This window comes from Aethalodelphis obliquidens, unplaced genomic scaffold, assembly GCF_003676395.1.
Source record: "Aethalodelphis obliquidens isolate GAN/ISIS:26980383/991018 unplaced genomic scaffold, ASM367639v1 scaffold6, whole genome shotgun sequence".
NCBI classification, from domain to species: Eukaryota; Metazoa; Chordata; class Mammalia; order Artiodactyla; family Delphinidae; genus Aethalodelphis; species Aethalodelphis obliquidens.
Window position 1 is genome coordinate 71,455,646 of NW_020837950.1, and position 20,365 is coordinate 71,476,010.

Consider the following 20,365-nt stretch of genomic DNA (forward strand, 5'->3'; position numbering starts at 1 on the left):
AGAACAAAGTGAATTCTCAGAAAACAGGGCTGCATAATCCATCCACTCTTCCCAACAGCAGACTCTCCTTCAAGCATCAAACCTGGTGGTTCTGGGGTTATTCAGTTAAGAAGAGTGACATACACTTTAGTCACACATGTAGCCTCTCAAACTGCAGATTGAAAATATAAAACTCTTCATAACAATGTCAAGTGTCTACAATGATTTTTCCACCTAAGTGGTGCTGAACTGTGTATAACTGGCAAAGGGTTCAAATTGACAAGGCTTACACAGGAAATTTCTCACTCATTTATTCATCGTTTGCTGAGTAACAATGAGCTCTCAGTCAGTGGTCAAGAGTTGACAATCTAGTTGGAAGGCACAGCACATAACCATGGAACTTAAACAGCAAAGACAGTGTTCCAAAGCCCAATGAGCAATACCCCAAAAAGCGTTATTAGATTTAGAATAAATCAAGAACACTCTGAGCTGAAGTAAGCAGGAAAAGCTTCCCAGAGATGAGACTTTTGAGCTGGGATGTGAGATCTGAAAAGGATCGGATAAATAGACAAGGAAAATAATGTCTAAGGCAGTTTAGCACGAGCTAAGCCAAAAAAGCCAGAATACAACACAGAGAGAGCAAGGGTCTTGGGATGCAGAGACATTGATGCTTTTATTCACCACCCTTAGAAATTAACCTGATTATCCAGCTTGGAATGCTTCAACTGCTTTTTGTTATTAAACCTTCAGATGCTATCCTTTAAATGGGATAGTTAGAAGAGGTCAGATGCATCTATTCCAAGGGCCTCTAATAGTTTCTGGGATGATTACTCTTCATGGAAATAATGTCACAGGTAAACAATGAGGATTTTCCAGGCCATGTTCTGGTTTTTTAACAGGAAACTGAATAAATATAATTGGCAAACACATTCAACCAGGTGTGTAAACTTTTTCCCCCGGCTAACATAAGTTGGTACATCAGTAACTGTATAAAGTTTTTCTATTGCAACGGAAATTATTGTATATTAAAGGCTTTTGCAAATTCCTGGCAACGTGGCTTGCTCAGGTTCTACCACAAATTCTCTCTGACCACATTTTCATTTTATCTATTGAAATAAGCACTTTAGGGGCTTCCTTGGGGGCACAGAGGTTAAGAATCCGCCTGCCAATGCAGGGGACACGGGTTCGAGCCCTGGTCCGGGAAGATCCCACATGCCGCGGAGCAACTAAGCCCATGTACCACAGCTACTGAGCCTGCACTCTAGAGCCCGGGAGCCACAACTACTAAGCCCACGTGCCACAACTACTGAAGCCCGCGTGCCTAGAGCCCGTGCTCTGCAACAGGAGAAGCCACTGCAATGAGAAGCCCGCGCACCGCAACAAAGACCCAACAACGAAGACTCAATGCAGCCAAAAATAAATAAATTAAGAAATAAGCAGTCTATCTCCTTCCCTAGGACTTTCAGTGCTCTACTGTTGCCCTCATTCTATTTAAGGCATGCCTGTCCTCCTCTCCACAGTCCCTGAATTTCCAAACGGCATAACTATGTGCTCAAACAGAAAAAACAAAACACCCCCAAACCCCAGTCGTGGCTTGCAAAACAAAACTTCTCACAAAAAGCGATATGGTTGCACATTTTGGACTTTTTCTATGACTTCATGTAGGTTTCCTAAGAAGAGTCTCAGCGATCCAGAGACTCTTCTTTAATGCTGGGTGGTCGCGCCTATTACCGTTTTCCTCGGATATATGGATCTAGAGAACTTCTGTGTGCGCTCAGTAATACTTAATGGCTCCACTACCGTCACCCAGGCACGAAGGCACAACTAGAGCACAGTGGATTTTTTTTTTTTTTTTTACGGTATGCGGGCCTCTCACTGTTGTGGCCTCTCCCGCTGTGGAGCACAGGCTCCGGACGCGCAGGCTCAGCGGCCATGGCTCATGGGCCCAGCCGCTCCGCGGCACGTGGGATTCTCCCGGACCGGGGCACGAACCCGCGTCCTCTGCATCGGCAGGCGGACTCTCAACCACTGGGCCACCAGGGAAGCCCAAGGCACAGTGGATTTTACTCTCACCAGAGAGGCCGTCTAGTACCAGCTCTCGGGTTCAATGCCGCCAAAGGGTCCACCTGCTCTACCTCTTGGGCCGGTGCCCCGCGCCTAACGAAAGCCTCCGCGCGGAAGCGGCGGGCGGCCTCCAACTCCCGCCCGCTCACTGACAGCCATGCTCCTGCCAAGACTTAAGCTCCGCGCGGCCCGACGCTCGCTTCTAACGGCTTCCCGCGCCCGGCGGGCCTCCGGCGGAGCCTCACACCCCCCAGCCCTCCACCTCCCCAGCCCCTGTCACTGTCCCAACGCCCGCGGTCCCGAGAGCCCGGAGGAGGCAGGGAGAGCAGTCGGCCCCCAGCTGCAAGCCAAGGGAACCCGCCTCCACCTCCAGGTCCGGGGAAGCCCCACCGATACATCGGTGAGAGCGCCGAACGCGACGCCCGAAGCTTCCGGAGACCTTACACGTCCTCAGCAGGCACACGCCCCCGCCGAAACGGCTCTTCGGCCCTCTCGCGAGAGAGTGCCTGGTGGCACCTCCTTCCCTTCAGCAGTCTTTCTCTCCCCGCCCCCAGAGTGCTCGCGCGGCTTCCTCCGGGGGGCGGGAGCCTTGGACGTGGCGGGGCCCGGCCAGCCAGGGTGCCGGGCCTGGGGCGCTCTGCTCGGCCTCTCGGCAGCTGGCCCTCCGCGCCACCTTCAAGCCCCCGACAGGCCCCGTCCCTTCCCAGGTAGACGGCGCAGGCCTGAGTGACGCCGGGGTGGAGCCGCGGGCCGGGCGGGAGGGTCGGCGAGGCTGGTCTGGGGGGACGCCACACCTGCGCGGGGCGGGGTGGGGCGGGAAGGTGCGCACGCGCGCTGGCGGCCCGGAGGGCGGTGGCTCCCGGAACGTTGAGCGACGGAGCCCGCGGACTGGGCGAGCTCGCCGACGGTGGCGTAATCTCCCAGCCTCTCTGCGTCTCCTTTCCTCCGCCTCGGTTTGGGGCGGGGCAGGAGAATGGCTTCGGAGATGGAGTCGTCGCTCGAGGCGAGCTTCTCATCCAGCGGTGCGATGTCAGGGGCCTCAGGGTTTCTGCCTCCGGCTCGCTCCCGCATCTTCAAGATCATCGTGATTGGCGACTCCAATGTGGGCAAGACGTGCCTGACCTACCGCTTCTGCGCCGGCCGCTTCCCCGACCGCACCGAGGCTACTATCGGGGTGGATTTCCGAGAACGAGCGGTGGAGATTGATGGGGAGCGTATCAAGGTGAGCGGATGACAGACTGTCAAGGAGGAAGGCTGTCCCGGGGATGACAAGGGTCCCAACCGCTGCGTGGGTTAATTGCTGGCCCGGTGCGGGGCGTGCGCTCCATCTTTTCAGACGCTGGTGTGGAGATGGGAGTTGGGGATTGGAAGGATCTGTATATAGCAAACTTCTAAAGCAGTGCTTCTCCAACTTTGATGTGCATGAGATTTGCCTGGGGATTTTTTTTTTTTTAAGTAAATACAAATGCTAATTCGGTCATGTCTCAGGTGTTGCAGATGCAGCTAGTCTGTGGACGACACATTGAGTAGCCAGAGTGTAGGGCGTATCCACTGACTCATGGGCTGTGTCTCACATGCTGGGAGTTAGTGAAGTAAAACCGAAGGAAAAACAGTGAAATTTCTCAAGCATGGGAAGTTCATTTAGGAAATACTATTTGTTAAACATTCATGTTAGCACTGCCCTAGGTACTGTGGAAGTAATGCCCCTTTGCCTTTGAGGAAGTACTTAGATCTTCTTTTGCATACAGTTTTGTTACAGTAGTTTTGGTATGACACTGAGTTGTTGAGAAGAACCTGTTTTCCTGCAGAAACATTCTGTAATTTGTACTTGGTTTCTACTTGGGTTGCCAGAGCACATTCTCAGTGCCACCCGCTTTCAAGTCTTCTTTAAGTCTTATTGGTGGTTCCCGAGACTGGAGACACAGTAACAATGGAGAAGGTAGTAAGCCCAAGGCCAAGCCTGGGGTTCTGAGGGGTTGCAATGGGGACGTTGGAGAATAAGGATCAGTGACAGGGCTGAGGCCTCCTGATGATGTAATCCTTAGACACACTTCTTGAGTCTGAGCCACCACTAACCCCTCAGCTACCTGCTGATACCATCCCTTAAAACACGTGGACCCGAGGAACTGCTCTGCCTTCCTTATACTGCATTTATTTTTTCACTTTAAATTAGGATGTTCATCTTTACCTCAGTCCCCCATGGGGAAAAAATAGGCTCACTTCATTCCCATCCTCACATCCTTGAGGCACAAACAATTTATTTTTTAGTTGCCTAACCACTGCCTCACCTTCCCACCCCCAAAGGGGTTTTACTGCTAATGATAGTAAAGGAGAAATAGGGTTGAAAAGACGTCAGTCTTCTGTAGGCCCTTTTGCCTTTTAATCTTTTTTTTTTTTTTTTGCGGTACGCGGGCCTCTCACTGTTGCGGCCTCTCCCGTTGCGGAGCACAGGCTCCGGACGCGCAGGCTCAGCGGCCATGGCTCACGGGCCCAGCCGATCCGCGGCATGTGGGATCTTCCCGGACCGGGGCACGAACCCGTGTCCCCTGCATCGGCAGGCGGACCCTCAACCACTGCACCACCAGGGAAGCCCCTGCCTTTTAATCTTCACTTTAATTTTTCATTGTCCCATTCAAGCTGTGAGTGGTGGTCCTTTGGGTGCACCGTATTAGTGAGTTAAGAAAGATTTGTATACATTGCAAAGAAAAAGCAGAATAAGAGGCTCTTTAACATCAGAATTAAGTTGGGCCCAGGAACCTTTAGGGGAGGAAAGTAGTGGGACTTCTTTCTGAGGTTTGAGAGGGAGTTTGTTTGGGAGAAGAAGGAGTTCTGAGAAAAAGTGCATGGGCTTTGGCGCCCAACTGACCTGGCTCAAATCTGAACCTATGAAAGGGCTGTGTGTCCTTAGTAGATGATCAGCTTTGCCCCAAACTGTCCCAATTTTAAAAGTGAAGTCCCACATTCCCAGGAGCTCCCTCCGTCTCGGGCAAACCGGGGTGGTTGGTTACTCTAGTCGCTAGGCAGTTTCCTTAATCTTTCGGAGACTGTTTTCTCATCTGAAAAATTGGGATAATAGTACCACATCAGGCTAATATGAGGGATAGATGAGAACGTATATAAGGCACCTGGCTCCATAGTTGGTCATCTTAAGAAGATTCTTCTTCCCTGGTGGTTTAACATCACTTTTTCTCTTTGGCACCATCAGTTCTGCAGCTGCACAACCAGAGAGTGAAACAGAGATAGAGCAGGGCATAGGCACACAGCTGAAGGGAAGAGAAATTCCCCTCACATGGAAGCAGGATAATAACAAAATAGAGGGGATGGAGGCAAGGGAGGAGCTGGGGTTCAGTGGCCCTTTACCTGCCTCCGGGTTGCCATTTATACTTTAAGATCACAGATGAATCAGGTGCAAATTTAAGAGATACTTACAGCATATTAAAAGTATATAAAATATGTCCAGTGCGTAACATCGAAGGCTTAGCTACTGGGATTAGCTAAGTGAGATACTGTGTTAAATGTTTTGTGGCCTGGAAATTTTTCAGAGAGCATGTCTTCCAGCAGTGCTATTTCAGAATCACTTAAAATGTTTTACGAAATGTAATTAAGTCTATATGTGTTAGTCTGTCCTAAGTGCTATATATGTATAATTGGAAGAGTAAGATCTTGCTTGCAGAATTTTGGAAGTTAAATAAAATTATAAAATTAACTCCTTCAATAAAAATACATCTGATTTTCAAATCGAGGCTCTAATCCTTATGCTCCTTCCTTGTGTGTGTATCCTCATAGCCGTACCCCTTTCGTATCAGTGTGTGACGACGGCAGACACCAACAGAACCATTAAAGCCTAGTGTTGGATTTAATCTCTTTCTCAACTAGGGATCTTCAGTTCCTATTTGAACTTTGAGATAGCTTACTTGTTATTTGTAGGGATATGCAATTTTCCCACGTTAATATTAACTAAAGGAAAGCAACCAGGACTTCCTGCCCCATTGGTCAAACATTTAATGAGTAATTGTTGGAAAGAAGACATTTTGTTAGGCACAAAGAATTATGATTCAGTGCAGGGATCAGCAAACCATGCTTGAGGGCTAAATACGGTCTGCTGCCTGTTTTTTTAATTTGTTTTTCTGTTAGTTTTTTTGAAGTTGGAATATGGTTGACGTACAATATTATGTTAGTTTCAGGTGTACTACACAGTGATTTGATATTTGCATACTTTATGAAATGATCGCCACAATAAGTCCAGTAACCATCTGTGCACCGCTGCCTGTTTTTATATGGCCTGCAAGCTAAGAATGATTTTTACATTTAAAAAAAATAAACTGATTTATTTGGCTGCGCCAGGTCTTAGTTGCAGCACGCGGGATCTTCTAGTTGCGGCATGCGGGAGGAGCTTTTAGTTACGGCCTGAGAACTCTTAGTTGCGGCATGCGGGATCTAGTTCCCTGACCAGGCCCCCTGCATTGGGAGCACGGAGTCTTAGCCACTGGACCACCAAGGAAGTCCCGATTTTTACATTTTTAAATGGTTGGGGGGAAAAAAGTCGAAGGAATAAGATTTCATGACAAGTGAAAATTTCATGAAATTTAAATTTCAGTGCCCCTAAATAAAGTTGTGTGGAAACACAGCTCGGCTCATTTGTCTACATATCGTGCTTGCTTTTGCACAACAGTGGCAGAGTTGAGCAGTGGTTGTGGTAGAGACTGTTAGGCCTGCAAAGCTAAGACACACAGAAAAAGTTTGCTGACCCTGATATACTCCGTAGATGATTTGCTGTCCTAGGTAGGGGTGAGATTTATATACCTAGAAAGATGACTAGCAGGGCTTCCCTGGTGGCGCAGTGGTTGAGAGTCCGCCTGCCGATGCAGGGGACTCGGGTTCGTGCCCCGGTCTGGGAAGATCCCACATGCCGCGGAGCGGGGGCCCGTGAGCCATGGCTGCTGAGCCTGCGCGTCCGGAGCCTGTGCTCCGCAATGGGAGAGGCCACAGCAGTGAGAGGCCCACGTACCACAAAAAATGAAAAAAGATGACTAGCAAAATCAGGCAGTAGGTGAGTGCCAAGTTATTGGTTTGGTTGTTGGTGGAAGAATCGTTCTCACTTGGAGGGAGATTTTGATGGGGAACGCCAGCAGGATGCTCCAGGAGGGTTAAAGGTTCCCGTGGGCAAGTGGCAAGTGAGAAGACTGCGAAGGTTTTGGTAGCAACGTTTCTGAAGAGTTTGGAAAACAGCTAGGATGTAGCTTGATTTTGTGTGTGTGGCAAAAACGTCCAAGTGTTCTAGGAAGATAAATGTGGCAGCGACTGAGGATGAATCCTGAGAGAGACTCGATCTGCCCCGTGACCTGTTTTTCTATCTACATCCTCTCCTTTGGAAGTCTCTTGACTCCGCCTGTCACTTCTATGAGGATAACTTCCAAATCTTTGTTTGGCGCAGACCTCTCTCCTCATCTGTCATTCTGCGTTTCCTGTTGTTTTGTAGACGTGGCTATTTGGATAATCGCTCCCTCCCCTCAAAGTTCCGAAGTGAGTTCCTCGTCCCGGTCAAATCTGCCTCTGCTGTTTCTTCTCGACGTGACCTAGGTGGTCCTGGTGTTACCCTCATCCCGGAGGCCTCGCCTCTCTCCTTTGCTCCCTAAATCCACTTAGTTTTCTACCTGGATGATTTCTCTCATTCACCCTTCCTTCGGAATCCTAGTTCATCTTTTCTACCCTCTGCTCTGTTGCAGCAGCTCAACTTCACCCAACCCCAGTCCTCAATTAATCTGTTTGGAACATTGTTGCCAAATGCCAGCTGAGTGTAGCACTTTGGGGAGAGTAATCTCCCCTGCCTCAAGATGCTCTGAGTTTCTCCATTATTTCGTAAAGTTCCAACTTTTAAAATGAACATAAGGCCTTCCTTCTCTTGCTCCAGACTTCTTTTCTAACTTAACATTTTTTCCCCATTAATTTCCTTCAAGTACCCTATAGTCCAGCCAATTATTTCCTGATCCCTATGTTTTCCTCTTACATTTCCCACTATTTGCCTGGAATATCCCCCCTTTCCATATTTCACCACATGTAATTCTTCCTTATTCAACTCAGTGTGTCTGTATTAGGAATCTCCCTGCCTCTCATTCTCAATTCTATTTCTTCCTTCTATCAGCTTCCTTTAGCACCTTACCTGCGCCTTTAAACTCTCTCTCTTTCCTCATTGTTCTATATATGCATCCACCTCTTTTTTTTTTTTTTTTTTTTTGCGGTATGCGGGCCTCTCACTGTTGTGGCCTCTCCCGTTGTGGAGCACAGGCTCCAGACGCGCAGGCTCAGTGGCCATGGCTCATGGGCCCAGCCGCTCCGCGGCATGTGGGATCTTCCCGGACTGGGACACGAACCCATGTCCCCTGCATCGGCAGACGGACTCTTAATCACTGAGCCACCAGAGAACCCCTCCACCTCTTCTATTAGGTCTACTCCGTCTTGCTCAGGACAGGGCGTGTGTCTGATAACCCCGTAGACGTCTTCCAGTGTGTGGCTCAGTTTCTAAACTATGCAGGACTTGGATAAGTGCTGCCTACTTGGTGGCAGCAGATCCATTGGTAGGCTGCTCTGGAAATCCGACTCGGCGTGTATAAGGGAAGCTAGTGAAAGAAAGAGGCGGTAAGAGAGGCATTTTGATGATAAAGCCAAAGGCTTCAGTAACTGGCTTTTGGTGATGAAAGGACTCACATGGCTGAGGGTGTGGGTCTGGTTGACTGGAGGTAGGTATGCCTTCAGTAGAGATGAGAAATACAATGTGGAAGATGGAATTTTGAGAGGCTCCGTAAAAAGTTTTTTCCTAGTCATTTCTTTGTTGAGATGGTGGTGTACTCAAATGGAAATGTCACATTCGCAGCTAGAAGTGTGGAATTGGAGGAGATAATCATGAATATGAAGTTGAAGCTGGAGAGCATAGATAGATGAGAACGAAATGCCCGATTTGGTTAACATGCACAGGGAGCGGAGTAGAGCTTTGTGTCACGGCGCGATGAAGATGATATGCAGTGAATGCTGAAGCCAAAGGTACATCAGATTATTTCCGCTTCTCCATTGTTCTGTCGTGATCTTTATTAAAAGTAATCTAATGTTTATAAGTCAAAGCATATTGTATAAGACATCATCTCATACCTTACCTTACTAGAATTAAATTGATAATTCATCTTCAAGCGTGGTGATGGGGCTTCCCTGGTGGCGCAGTGGTTGAGAGTCCACCTGCCGATGCAGGGGACGCGGGTTCGTGCCCCGGTCCGGGAAGATCCCACATGCCGCCGAGCGGCTGGGCCCGTGAGCCGTGGCCGCTGAGCCTGCGCATCCGGGGCCTGTGCTCCGCAACGGGAGAGGCCACAACAGTGAGAGGCCCGCGTAAAAAAAAAACAAAAACAAAAAACGTGGTGATGGTGGTTAGGGAGATACCAAATTGGTCCTCTTGATTTGATTTGCATTGGAATTCGGAGAATGAGAATATTAACTGTTGGGGTACCCTAAAAAGAACCTTAATTTGTGACTCCTTAGCTCAGAAAACTTTAGGAGGTTTGGGTCTAGTCTGACAGAGATTCTGTATTGCAGTGGTTTGGTGAGGCCTGTATGGTACAAGCAATACTCATTTTCACAGACCCAAGCCGTTCTACTGTCTGAAGTGTCCCTGGAACCAGGCCGGAGGCCCATTCTCCTTCCAGCCTGATTGCAAAAGCCTGTGGTTCTTGTACCTCGTCTTTGAAGGTGGCAGCGTTGGTGTGTGTACTCAGGTGGTGAGATGTGTAGAATTATTTACTTTCCAGGAATCTTTAATCAGTAATCAAGATCTTTTGCTTTAGAGTCTGTGTCAGAACTCTGTACTCAAAGTAACAAAGCAAAATGAAAATTTATTGTTTCACATAACTGGAATCCCGGAAGTAAAGTTCTCTTTCTGCCAGTTCCAACACCAGTTCTGCAATGGAGACTCCGTGGTTCTGATTGGGGATTGTGACACATGCCCATCCCTAAACTGTGGTGGTGATGTGGAGATGGCAGTGCTGGAATTTACAACCCAGGGCTCCCAGCTCTGGCTTCCTTTCTCTCCCTGCTTACTCTCTTCCTATTCCTTTCATTAGGCTATAATTCAGTTCTTCCCTTGAAGTATTCCTTTCAAATAGTCACACAAAATTTGTTACTTCTCCTTGTTAGGGAAGCTAAAAACCCCTAAAATTTAAAATAAATTTTAAAATTTGCCATTTGGATCTATACATCAGATATACATATTTTTACTCTGTATACCCAAAGCAAAAAGAGTTCTCTTGAAATGTTACTTACGCTCCTTATGATGTTGTTAATAGAAGCTTTTATGTAATTACCAGATGATCTTTTATATAGGCTGCTTAGAAGCAAAAATAATAAAAACGTGTTCTTTGAAAGAACAGGGGAAGAGGAAATTTGATAGCTGATCAAACAAAGAAAGGTCGTCTGGGCTGATACCTTCATCCTTTCCAGTCAAGCAAAAAAGCATTAAATCAGTTTAGCCAGGTCATTTCTCATTTTGGTCATAAAACTACTAAAAAGAGCTTTCATGAACAGTAAGAATCTGCTCTTTGGGACTTCCCTGGTGGCGCAGTGGTTAAGAATCTGCCTGCCAATGCAGGGGACACAGGTTCGAGCCCTGGTCCAGGAAGATCCCACATGCCGCGGAGCAACTAAGCCTGCGAGCCACAACTACTGAGACTGCGTGCCACAACTACTGAAGTCCGCATGCCTAGAGCCCGTGCTCCACAACGAGAGAAGTCACCGCAGTGAGAAGCCTGCACACGGCAACGAAGAGTTGCCCCCACTCACCGCAACTAGAGAAAGCTTGCGCGCAGCAACGAAGACCCAATGCAGCCAAAAATAAATAAATTTATTAAAAAAAAAAAAAAAAAGAAAGAAAGAAAATAAGAGGACAACCTACAGAATGGGAGCAAATATTTACAAATCATATACCTGACAAGGGTCTAGTGTCCAGAATCTATATGTGTACATGCACACGCACACACACACACTTTATCAATAATAAAAAGAAATAATTAAAACTGGGCAAAGCATTGAATAGACATTAAAAAAAAAAAAAGACTCTGCCCTTAGTATTTAGCAATTAGGTTGTCATTTTTGTTGGAACTTGATATTGGAATTTAAAGTAGAGATTCATGAAATATTATTAATGTATATTTTATGTTACCTTCATAATGTTTAAAATGGGAGTAATATCTTGTAGAACCACCTATGAGCCATTTTCTTTCTTAAGATATTAAGTATTAAACTGGGAAAATTGCTTTGAAAATACTTCCTAACTTAATATTTCCCAGGACAAAAGCATGTCACTTCCTTAGGTTCCAGTGTCATTTTCTCTTTTTTTTTAAGCATTGTGAACCACTCCACTCATAGCTAACGCTCAAGATTTTTCTAGGTTATCGTGAGGTTTGTTCCCCACTGGGTATCTATATGTGTCTCTCTCTTTCAGTCAAAGCTTTCTCTAGCCTTCTGTGGCTGACAGTTTTTATTAGTTGTCCTGTCCTTTCTTTGCCGGGTCTCTCACTGCTCCTTCCACAGCCCGCTAGCCCTCACCTCAGTGTCCTGTGCAGACCTGAAAGGCAGCAGGCAGCATGACAGTGTGTCTGTGTCCCATGCCTTCACTGGTTCTAGCAATTCGGTGAGTGAAATTTTGAAGCTTCCTTTTAGATACACTCGGCCCTCCAGGGGCAAATATATCCATGGGGAAATAGTTGAGGAAAAAAAATTCCGGAAAGTTCCAGAAAGTAAACCTTGAATTTGCCCACTACTGGCAAGTATTCACATAGCATTTACTTTGCATTAGGTATTATAAGTAATTTAGAGATGACTTAGAGTATTCGGATGTGTGTAGGTTAAATGCCAGCACTACGCCATTTTATATAAAGGACTTGAGCAGACGTGGATTTTGGTATTTGGGGGGTGCTGGACCCAATCCCCCATGGATACTGAGAGACAGCTGTACTTCTTCGTAAGTGCCTCACTTAACATAGTATTTACTTTTACGGTTCTCCGATAAAGTGTGCAGAGTTATTATTTACGACTTCTTGTTTCCTGGGAGTCTTGATATGGTTAGAATGTTTTGAGCAGGACTGATGGGAAGAGGGTTATGCTGAGTCAATCCTAGCCTAAAACAAGCAAGTGGTTTTCTTAGGGATAAACATCCTAATCATCACCACTTGCATTTATTGAGGACTTCTACGGTTCTTTGAGGCAGGTCTAAATTCAGCATAATTTTTTTTTAAACTTTAGTTTGTTAAAACAAATAGAAAAAATGTATGTTTGTTGTGGAAAACAGAGAAAAGTAGAAATAAAGGGGGACATTGCCTTAAAGACAACCATTGTTAATGTTTTGATATATTTCCTTTTTGTATGTTTTTTATTATTCTTTTAACTTAAAAATATACTCTGCTTAAAACATTATAAATCATTCTTCATCGATGAAATGATTTTTTAAAATTAATTTTTATTGGCATATGGTTGATTTATAATGTTGTGTTAGTTTCTGCTGTGCAGCAAAGTGAATCTATTATACGTGTATCCACTCTTTTTTAGATTCTATTCCCATATAGGTCATTCCAGAGCATTGAGTAGAGTTCCCTGTGCTATACAGTAGGTTCTTATTAGTTATCTTTTTATATATAGTAGTGTGTCTGTTTCAGCCCAAATCTCCCAATTTATCCCTCCCCGCTGCCCCCCGCTTTCCTCCTTAGTAACCAAAGTTTGTTTTCTATTATACATCTGTCATCTGTGACTCTATTTCTGTTTTGTATATAGATTCATTTGTATCCATCGATGAAATGATTTTTGAATACCTGAGCTGCAAGAATGTTACTAAAAGGGAAAAGATCTGTTCCAATTTCTCTGGACAGCTTTTATGTAGGTCATCCAAATTATTCCCCAAATCTCTTTCTGAATGTTAAAGAGATGGTTTGAAGTGGGTTTTGTTTTCTCATTCTAAAAAACTGAGATATTTAAGATTTGAAAATATACAATTCAGTGGTTTTTAGTATATTCACAAGCCTGGGTAACATCATCACTGTCTAACTCCAGAACGTTTCATCACCCCAGAAAGAAACCCTATACCCATGATCAGTCACTCCCCATTCCTCCCATTCCCTCAGACCCTGGCAACCACTAGTCTACTTATTGTCTTGAGGGACTTGCCATATAGCGGACATTTCATATACATGGAATCTTACAGTGTGTGGCCTTTTGTGTCTTGGCTTCTTTGGCTCAGCATAATGTTTTCAAGATTCATCCATGTTGTAGCATGCGTCAGTACTTCATTCCTTACTATGGCTGAATAATGTTGCATTATATGGACATACATTTTATTGATCCATTCATAAGTAGGTGGACATTTGGGTTGGTTCCACCTTTTAGCTATTATGAACAATGCTGCTATGAACATTTGTGTACAAGCTTTTGTGTGAACATATCTTTTCGGTTCTCTTGGATATACACCTAGGAGTGGAATTGCTGGGTCCTAGGGCAACTGTCTCTCTCTCTCTCTCTTTTTCCCCTAATTTGTTGAAGTGAAACTCAAATAACATCAAAGTAACTATTTTAAAGTGAGCCATTCAGTGCATTCATAATGTTGTACAACCACCACCTTTATCTAGTTTCAAAATATTGCCATCACTCCAAGTAAGAGCCCTCACGCATTAAAGTTTCTCCCCATTCCCCAGCCTCTGGCAACGACCAGTCTGTATTCTGTCTTTATGGGTTTGTCTATGTCAGATGTTTCATAAAAGTGGAAGCATAGAAATGTGACCTTTTGTGTCTGGTTTCTCCTCAGCATACTTTGGAGGCTCATCCCTGTTGTAGCAGGTGTCAGCACTTCATTCCTTTTGGTTTTTTTTTAAGGTCTTTATTGAAGTTGTTACACTATTGCTTCTGTTTTATGTTTTTTGGGTTTTTGGCCACGAGGCATGTGGGATCTTAGCTCCCCAACCAGGGATCAAACCCGCACCCCTTGCATTGGAAGGCGAAGTCTCAACCACTGGACCTTCATTCCTTTTTATGGATAAGTAAAATTCTGTTTAACTTGCTGAGGAACTGCCAAACTTTTCTAAAGTGGCTGCACTTACATCCCCACCGGCAACGCATGAGAGTTCCACTTTTCCACGTTTCTGCAAACACTTGTTATCGGCTTGCATTTGTGTGATGGCTAATGATGTCGAGCAGCTTTTCGTGTACTTATTGAACATTTGTATATTTTCTTTGGAGAAACATCTGTTCACATCCTTTGCCGATGTTTTTAATTGGGTTATGTGTCTTTTTATTATTGAGTTGTAAGAGGTCTTAAATATTTTGAATACTAGACCCCTAACACATGTATTATTTACAGATATTTTCTCCCATTCTTTGAGCTGTCTTTTCACTTTCATGATAATGCCCTTTGAAGCACATTTTTAATTTCGATGAAGTCCAGTTTATCTATTTTTTTCTTTTGTTGGTTCTGCTTTAGGTGTCATGGCTGAGAAACCATTGCCTAATATAAGGTCACAAATATTTACCCCTATGTTTTCTTCTAAGATTTTTATGGTTTTAACTTAAATTTAGATCTTTCATCCATTTTGAATAAATTTTTGTATATGGTGTGAGGTAGGGGTCCAGCTTCATTTTTTGCATGTTGGCCCAGCCCCATTCATTGAAATGTCTGTGCTTTCCCTCACTGAATTGTCCTGGGACTCGTGTAGAAAATCAATTGGCCATAGATGATATGGGTTTATTTCTGGACTCTAAGTTCTGTTCCACTGATCTGTATTTCTAATCGTATGCTGATAGTACACCGTGTAGCTTTGCAATAAATTCTGACATCTATAGCTTGAAACAGTTTTAGTTGTATGCTGAGTGTTTTTATTCTTAACATGTTAATTGGGATTAAAAAAAAGTATTTTTCTTAAAAAGGAAAGTTGTATTTTTAAAAAATAATAATTTACTTTATTAGTTCTTTGCGTAGTTAGTGTAGCTAGTCTATGAATGCTTATTTTATAGGGTCTGAAACTAAATTTTACTTTTACTGTTGAGGAGGCAAAGGCCTAGTGGTGTAAGTAACCTACGGGTGGATACACAGTAGGTATTTAATAAATTTTTGTTGATTTAAAGAGTCTTAGATGTTATTAGTTCTTAATTTGCTGACAACTGTTTGCTTCTACCTCTGATTTATTTGATACTGAGTCTTTATGGCCCATCTGTCAACTGTGTTGCTTACATCACAGAGTGGGTATTTTTTAACAACGTACTTTGTGAAGTGGTCTCTAGGAGTGCATCAAGGCAGAACCTGTACTTTCCTGAGTAAATGCGACTGTAAGCGGTAAAGGTTTTGAACAGTGTACATAGCAAATAATTTTAGGATAGCACTGAGCTACATGTAAGAGAAATTCAACTATGGTGATTTAACCATGTAAGGTTTTATTTTTCTCGTGTAATAAGGAGACCAGGGGCAGCAGCCTGTACGGTGGTACGCCGTCAGCAGTATTCTATCTATGCTAGACTTCTGCTCTGTCGTTCTTGTGTGTGGCTTTCTTCTTCATGCTTATAAAGTGGCTGCTGAGCCTCCCAGCATGATATTCCATTCCAGGCAGAACGGGTGTGGTGAGAGAAGTGCAAAAGGCATGTGCCAAATGCTCTGTCTTTTTTTTTTTTAAGATTTTTTTTTAATGCCAAGAAATTCCTATGTATTTTTATTTATTTATTTATTTTATTTCAGATATCATTTTCCCCAACTCCCCCATATTTCCATTAGGAGGTATTGGAATATTTTTATTGGTAGAGATGTTTAGGATAGATAAGTGATTTCCTATTCATTTAAAATTTTCAAAGGGGCCTGGATTTTATAGGATGTGTATGTGTGTATATATATATATATATATATTTATTTGGGGGCTAGATCTCATGACTTTTCACATCTATCCTAAGTCTACTATTTTAAATTAGATGAGTGAAATGTAGCGAAGGGCATATTGTAACCAAATTTGCAGGAATTAGACACTTCACATGTTTGTTAAAACCTGGTATCTGTTTCTCTTAGCGTTTTAAAATCAATTTTTTTTTTTTTTTTTTTTTTTTTTTTGCGGTACGCGGGCCTCTCAGTGTTGTGGCCTCTCCCGTTGTGGAGCACAGGCTCCGGATGCGCAGGCTCAGCGGCCATGGCTCACGGGCCCAGCCCCTCCGTGGCATGTGGGATCTTCCCGGACCGGGGCACGAACCCGTGTCCCCTGCATCGGCAGGTGGACTCTCAACCACTGCGCCACCAGGGAAACCCTAAAATCAATTTTTGAGGTATAATTTTTCTAAACAAACTTGATTTACTGAAATTAAAGTGCTAGATTGAAGTCTTTGTTCTGACACTTGCATTAATGATGAGGTAACTAGACTAGTATCATGACATTTGGATCCCTTAAATAACACTGAAAAGGCATCATGGAAGGGAGCAAAGTAGTATAAGTGAAGAAGTAGGAAAGACCATGCAAAGGTGGTTAAAGTTTTCTGTATGTATAATTGGAATGAAACTTTCAGTTTTCCTCTTTTTTTCCCCCACTTCCAGATCCAGTTATGGGACACAGCAGGACAAGAACGATTCAGAAAGAGCATGGTCCAGCACTACTACAGAAACGTACATGCTGTTGTCTTCGTGTACGATATGACCAACATGGCGAGTTTTCATAGCCTGCCATCTTGGATAGAAGAATGCAAACAGCATTTGCTAGCCAGCGACATACCACGGATTCTTGTTGGGAATAAATGTGACTTGAGGAGTGCCATTCAGGTACCCACAGACTTGGCACAAAAATTTGCTGACACATACAGTATGCCTTTGTTTGAAACCTCTGCTAAAAACCCCAATGATAATGACCATGTGGAAGCTATATTTATGACCTTGGCTCATAAGCTGAAGAGCCATAAACCGTTAATGCTTAGTCAACCCCCTGATAACGGAATTACCCTGAAGCCTGAACCAAAGCCTGCAGTGACGTGCTGGTGCTAAATCAGTCTTTATTGTACAATCTGATTTTGACTAAAGAAATACTTTCGAAGTATGACAGTGATAAGTCATAGAATTTAATCTCAGATATCATGGAGCATCCTGACACTTTACTGTTTATCATCGTCATGCTTATTTTTGTATTTTGTATCTACTTCATCAAGTTTGTCACTGCGACAACACAAGGAAAAAGTTAGTTTTCAGAGGTTGAAGTGAAGCAGAGTTAGGATGAATCAGAACATCTTTCCATTGAGAGCCCCATGAGGAGGCTTCAAATGAGAGTATGATGGGATTTTAAGAGTCAGTGATTGTTTAATCCTGTGTTCCTGCAATTGAAAAAATATAGTAAGGGTTTAGTATACTTACTCGTATGTGCTTTGAATGGGAAGTGTTCTCAATAGGATAAAAACTGGTATTTGCCTCTCCCTAGAGTTCTTTCTTTGTATTATTAATGTACTTAAATGCATTATTATTGGTACATTTTAGAGCCAAGACTTTAGTTCCAGTGGAAGGAGAGAGCCTAGAATGTTTTCTGGTTCTCAGTCCATAAAGAGTGACCTTTCCAACAGTTCTAGATGCTTAATATTTCAAATCACTATCAATCAGGTCTACAAATAAAAAAATCATTGTTATTTTTAAAAGAGTAATTTGAATTGTTTTCTTACTAAACTCTACACATTATGCAAAAGTAAATCAGATAGTAAGGTGCTTTATACTTTATTTTGATACCTTTAAACATTGAAAAACTAATTGAAAGATTTGAGGAGATGTAATTTGGGGGAAAATAGCTAAACATGGTTCCTGGCTACCACAAAAGACCTATTCCTGGCTTTTGGTCAAGCTGTGTGTCAGACATAGTATCTCTTGCTCTCCCCCGGCCCCCAATCAATTTAATGCCTAAAGGCTGAATAAACAAATCATCTTCCATTTGGATTGTAACTCTGAGGGCATACCTGTAATTGCTCTGAGTCTACATTTTATTTCTGTAATAGTACATTACAGTACTTCTGTTGTTTAAATCTTTAAATTTTTATGGTCACAACAAACTGCTCCTCCTCAGTATAAAAAATAAATTAGATATTGAAAAATATCTAGTCTATCCCTTGGTGGTAGAAAGAATATTTCAAAAAGTTTTTTTAGCCTAATTACTTTTATTTTGAATTTAAGACTTTGCACATAGGAAATAGTAAGCTTGCATGTGAAGCTATTATGTGAATGGAATGTAAGCCATGAACTTTATCTGAAGTGTGCACATTGACTAATTCTGAAAGATTGCTGAACTTAATAATTTTAGAGGAAATTAAGCCAAAAGATGATTATACTTAAAATATTTTTAGAATGTGGGAAACCATTTAAATATGTGATGTAATCTAGTTTAGGATTTTTTGTGTAATCATGATGGTGGTCCTGACTGGATAATTTACTTATGAAAACAAGATAATTCTATTAAATGAACTAATGGAAAGTAATAATTACAGGAAATAATTATTCTGTTTTAAACATTAGAGCTTAAGGAAAAACAAATTGGCTTTGTTTGCTTTTAAGAAGATTAATCCATTTTTCTTATCATGGTAGAATTAAAAATGGTTTGACTTTGTCTAAATTAGTGTTGATTTGCAACTATTTTTATAGTAAAACAATGACAGCTGTTATAATTGTCATGGGCGGAACAGTTTTTTAAAGAAGGGAATCTGTTTATTGCTTATCAAAACATTTTCTAAAGTGGGGGAAGAAAGTTTACAGACTTTCCAAGCACTTTTTTTTTCAGTGCTGTTATTACTCATGTTTTTAAAAAGGTAATTTAACTTTATTTCTTTTTGTAAGAAGTTAGTAGTAAGTATCCTTTAAAGTTCTGTAAAAGGACTTATTTTTTCACTTTAATATTTATTTTAAAATATTTGTATCCCATTTGTAGTGATTTATTGTTTTAATTTTTTCTACATTTGTTTTTACTTTTAAAAAGAACATACTGATCAGTTGAATGGGGTAAAGCTTTTAGATATTTTCCAGAATATTTATAAAACACAGACTATTGAGAAATCACTTACAAAATGGTGGCTATCAAACAACTAATTATTAATTTTTAAAGCACAAATCACACATTTTGTAACTCCTGTATGAATTTATTTTAACTGTGACCTTTAGTTGAAAACCTCAGATATGTTTTGGAAAAGTCATAATTTGAGAACACCAAAGGAAACGAATCAGATTCTAGTGAAGTTAGCTATTCGTGACAATGCTGTATTGACAGTGTATTGCTAGTACATTTCCTCATGAAATCTAAACTAGAGTTAAATAATTTTCTTATGGAATAGCATCACTGTAACTTTACCCTCATGAAGTTCAATAAACCAGCTTTGGCATAAAGAAATTGTGGTTTATTTTCGTTTGGTTACTAGGTTGAGCATAAAATAAAACAAACAAACACATCTCTGGTTTTCCTCTGGCTTCCAGGTAGTATGTAATCCATTAGAATCAAACGGACAAAAACTAACCCATTTGGAAATACATTCAAGGTTACAGAACTTTTCAGGAAAAAACCCTAAGTATTAAAATTAGCTGATAGGGTAGCTTTTTTATTTGTAAGGCTGAGTAATCCAACTTGTTTAAGAACAAACACTTCAGTGCAAATGGCACATGTCACAAGAGCGGTTCGCATCTGTATATTTAAAGGTAGAAGAATTTAGCAGGATGAATAACGGTAAAAAGTGAGAAGGAAGAGAAGGGAGTAGGTGACAGGTATAAGATTACAATTTCTGCATTCAGATTTCTGATTTAGTCAGGCTCTTTCGGAGAATGTTTTGTTTTTAGAGACTTTTTTTTGGCTGCATTGGGTCTTCGTTGCTGTGCGCGGGCTTTCTCTAGTTGCGGTGAGTGGGGGCTACTCTTCGTTGCGATACCAGGCTTCTCGTTGGGGCGACTTCTCTCGTTGCGGAGCATGGGCTGTAGGCTCGTAGGCTTCAGTAGTTGCAGCACACAGGCTCAGTAATTGTGGCTTGCGGCTCTAGAGCGCAGGCTCAGTAGTTGTGGCGCACGGGCTTAGTTGCTCCGTGGCATGTGGGATCTTACCGGACCAGGGCTTGAACCCATGTTCCCTGCATTGGATTAGGGTTAGGGACTCTGAAGTTCGTGCTACTTTCCCTGGTCAGTTTATTTCATATATGTTACTCTTCTGTTCAAACACAAAATTACATTATTCATGAAAGACTGCTTTTTAAATAATCAGACAATAGGTTGGTCAAATCTTTTGGGGGGCAGACTTGCTAGCGCCTGTGTGGCAAATACTAATTCACTTCATTT

The 20,365-nt window shown here is 42.7% G+C and overlaps 1 protein-coding gene and 1 long non-coding RNA gene across 2 annotated transcripts; one reads left to right on the plus strand and one right to left on the minus strand.

Annotated features, from left to right (window-relative positions):
• Positions 1–275: 275 nt before the first annotated feature.
• LOC113619127 (uncharacterized) lies at positions 276–1,217 on the minus strand. Its single transcript, XR_003432297.1, has 2 exons — positions 678–1,217; positions 276–347 (listed from the first exon to the last, which is right to left on the minus strand). It is a non-coding gene; the product is annotated as an uncharacterized LOC113619127 (long non-coding RNA).
• A 1,264-nt stretch (positions 1,218–2,481) lies between these two features.
• RAB33B (RAB33B, member RAS oncogene family) lies at positions 2,482–19,432 on the plus strand. The gene is made up of 3 exons (XM_027103755.1): positions 2,482–2,750; positions 2,968–3,265; positions 16,628–19,432. The coding sequence occupies exons 2-3, from the start codon at positions 3,017–3,019 to the stop codon at positions 17,066–17,068; spliced, it is 690 nt and encodes a 229-aa protein (XP_026959556.1). The 5' UTR covers positions 2,482–2,750; positions 2,968–3,016; the 3' UTR covers positions 17,069–19,432.
• Positions 19,433–20,365: the final 933 nt, after the last annotated feature.

Bases quoted from the DNA above. Each gene is read 5' to 3' on its own strand.
- RAB33B (XM_027103755.1), top strand. From the start codon at position 3,017: ATGGCTTCGGAGATGGAGTCGTCGCTCGAGGCGAGCTTCTCATCCAGC. The intron at 3,266-16,627 runs GTGAGCGGATGA...CCCCACTTCCAG, and splicing joins TTGATGGGGAGCGTATCAAG to ATCCAGTTATGGGACACAGC.